The sequence below is a fragment of the Parus major genome, chromosome 22 (assembly GCF_001522545.3).
Source record: "Parus major isolate Abel chromosome 22, Parus_major1.1, whole genome shotgun sequence".
Classification (NCBI taxonomy): domain Eukaryota; kingdom Metazoa; phylum Chordata; class Aves; order Passeriformes; family Paridae; genus Parus; species Parus major.
Window position 1 is genome coordinate 2,652,239 of NC_031790.1, and position 1,627 is coordinate 2,653,865.

Sequence of the window (1,627 nt, forward strand, 5' to 3'; positions counted from 1 at the left end):
GGCGCGGGGAAATGGGGGGAGACCCCAATAAAAACCGGCTGAGAGCCCTAAAGCGGTTACACGGCGCGACACGGACTGAGCTGGGGCCGAGGAGGGCTCAGAAGAGGAAGGCTTTCTTCTTCAGCTCGTTGCGCTTCCACAGGGCCAGCTTGCTGAACTCCTCCGGAGACATCTCGAACACCTTCAGGAAGTCCTCGGGGGACAGGTGTCGCTGTAGGGAGGGGACAGAGGGCTGTGACAGAGTGCACGGAGCCCCCCCGGAGCCCCCCGAGCCTCACACAGCCCCCACCTCCAGCCTGGTCCTGTCCACGCCGGGAGGGAGCTTCACTCGGCCTCGGTTCGTCACCATCAGCATTTCATAGGGGTAGATCTGGGAAAGGGGAGGGGGCACGGGGCTGTGAGATCCCCCCCAGACCCCATCAAAGCCCCCTCGACCCCTCACGAGCCTCAGCAAGGCCGCATGAGCCCCCCAGCCCCGCTCACCTTCTGCTCCAACATGCTGGGCAGGGAGTTCCCTCTGTCCATGCGCCCGCGCTGGCCGTTCTGGGGGGGCAAAGCCTGGGCTCAGCCCGACACCCCCAAAGGGAGGGTTCCCCCCTCGGTGAGGGGCTCCAGACCCCCCCTCCCAGCCCCAGGGACGGTGCCAGGGCTGGCCCCGGTGCCCGTGTCCCCCTCCCCCATACATCACCCTCTCGCTGGGTCGCGGCGTCAGCAGCCAGGTGAGCTCTTACCTGCAGGGCTGGGCAAGCAGAGGAGCGAGGCTCAGTCTGGGGACCCCGCTGTGCTCCCCCTCCCCAAATTTCTGCCAGGCCCAGGCTCATCCCACCCCTCCCAGTCCCAGGAAACTCCCAGGACACCCCCACATCTTCCAGAACACCCTCAAATTCCTGGGGACATCCCCTGGGACACCTCCACATCCCCAGGGCATCCCCACATCCTTCCAGGACACCCCCACACTCCCAGGGACACCCCCACATTCCTGGGAAACACCTCCACATCCCTCAAAACACTCCCAGATCTCTGCAGGACATTCCAGAATCCCCAGGACCCCCCACATCCCCCGGGACACCCCCACATTCCCGGGGCCCCCCCAGATTCCCGGGATCCCCCCATTCCATGCCCTGAGCCGCACCAGGACTGCCTTTCTCGCTCCCTGCCGAGCCAAACTCCGCCGACTGCAGCTGCAGGGGGACAGGACAGGGTTACAGGGGTGACCCAAACCCCGGGCCGGGATCACAGCGGTGACCCCGGCAGGGTGGGGGGACAGGACAGGTCACAGGTGACCCCAAACCCCGGGGCAGGGTGGGGGTGACCCCAGCAGGGTGGGGGACAGCTGGCACCCACTTACCCGGGTGAGGGTGCTCCGGCCGGAGGCGGGGAGGGAGGAGCTCTTGGAGCTCGTGTGCAGGGCTGGGAGAGAGGCAGAGACCGTCAGGGACCTTTGGGGTCTTTTAGGGACCTTTGGGGACCTTTAGGGACCTCTGGAGATGGGTAGGGATGGGCAGGGATGGACTGGGATGATCTGGGACCATCAGGGATGGACTGGGACCTTTAGACAGGGGTGCAGGCAGGATTTGGGAGGTGCAGGTGGGATTTGGGATGTATAGATGGAACTTGGGAGTAGTGG

At 65.4% G+C, this 1,627-nt stretch overlaps 1 protein-coding gene across 4 annotated transcripts in view; it reads right to left on the reverse strand.

The window, feature by feature from the left end:
* Nucleotides 1-6: 6 nt before the first annotated feature.
* The window catches only part of DMTN (dematin actin binding protein), a 9,016-nt gene continuing 7,395 nt past the window's right edge, over nt 7-1,627 (reverse strand). For 3 of the 4 annotated variants that reach the window (XM_015648953.3, XM_015648952.3, XM_015648954.2), the window contains exons 11-16: nt 1,349-1,410; nt 1,133-1,181; nt 732-739; nt 484-543; nt 290-370; nt 7-211 (exon numbers count right to left, since the gene is read on the reverse strand). In XM_015648953.3, the coding sequence (XP_015504439.1) occupies nt 98-211; nt 290-370; nt 484-543; nt 732-739; nt 1,133-1,181; nt 1,349-1,410 (374 nt within the window). In that variant the 3' untranslated portion in view covers nt 7-97. The remainder of the gene's footprint in view (nt 212-289; nt 371-483; nt 544-731; nt 740-1,132; nt 1,182-1,348; nt 1,411-1,627) is intronic. The other variant, XR_001524848.3, reaches the window with a different exon arrangement.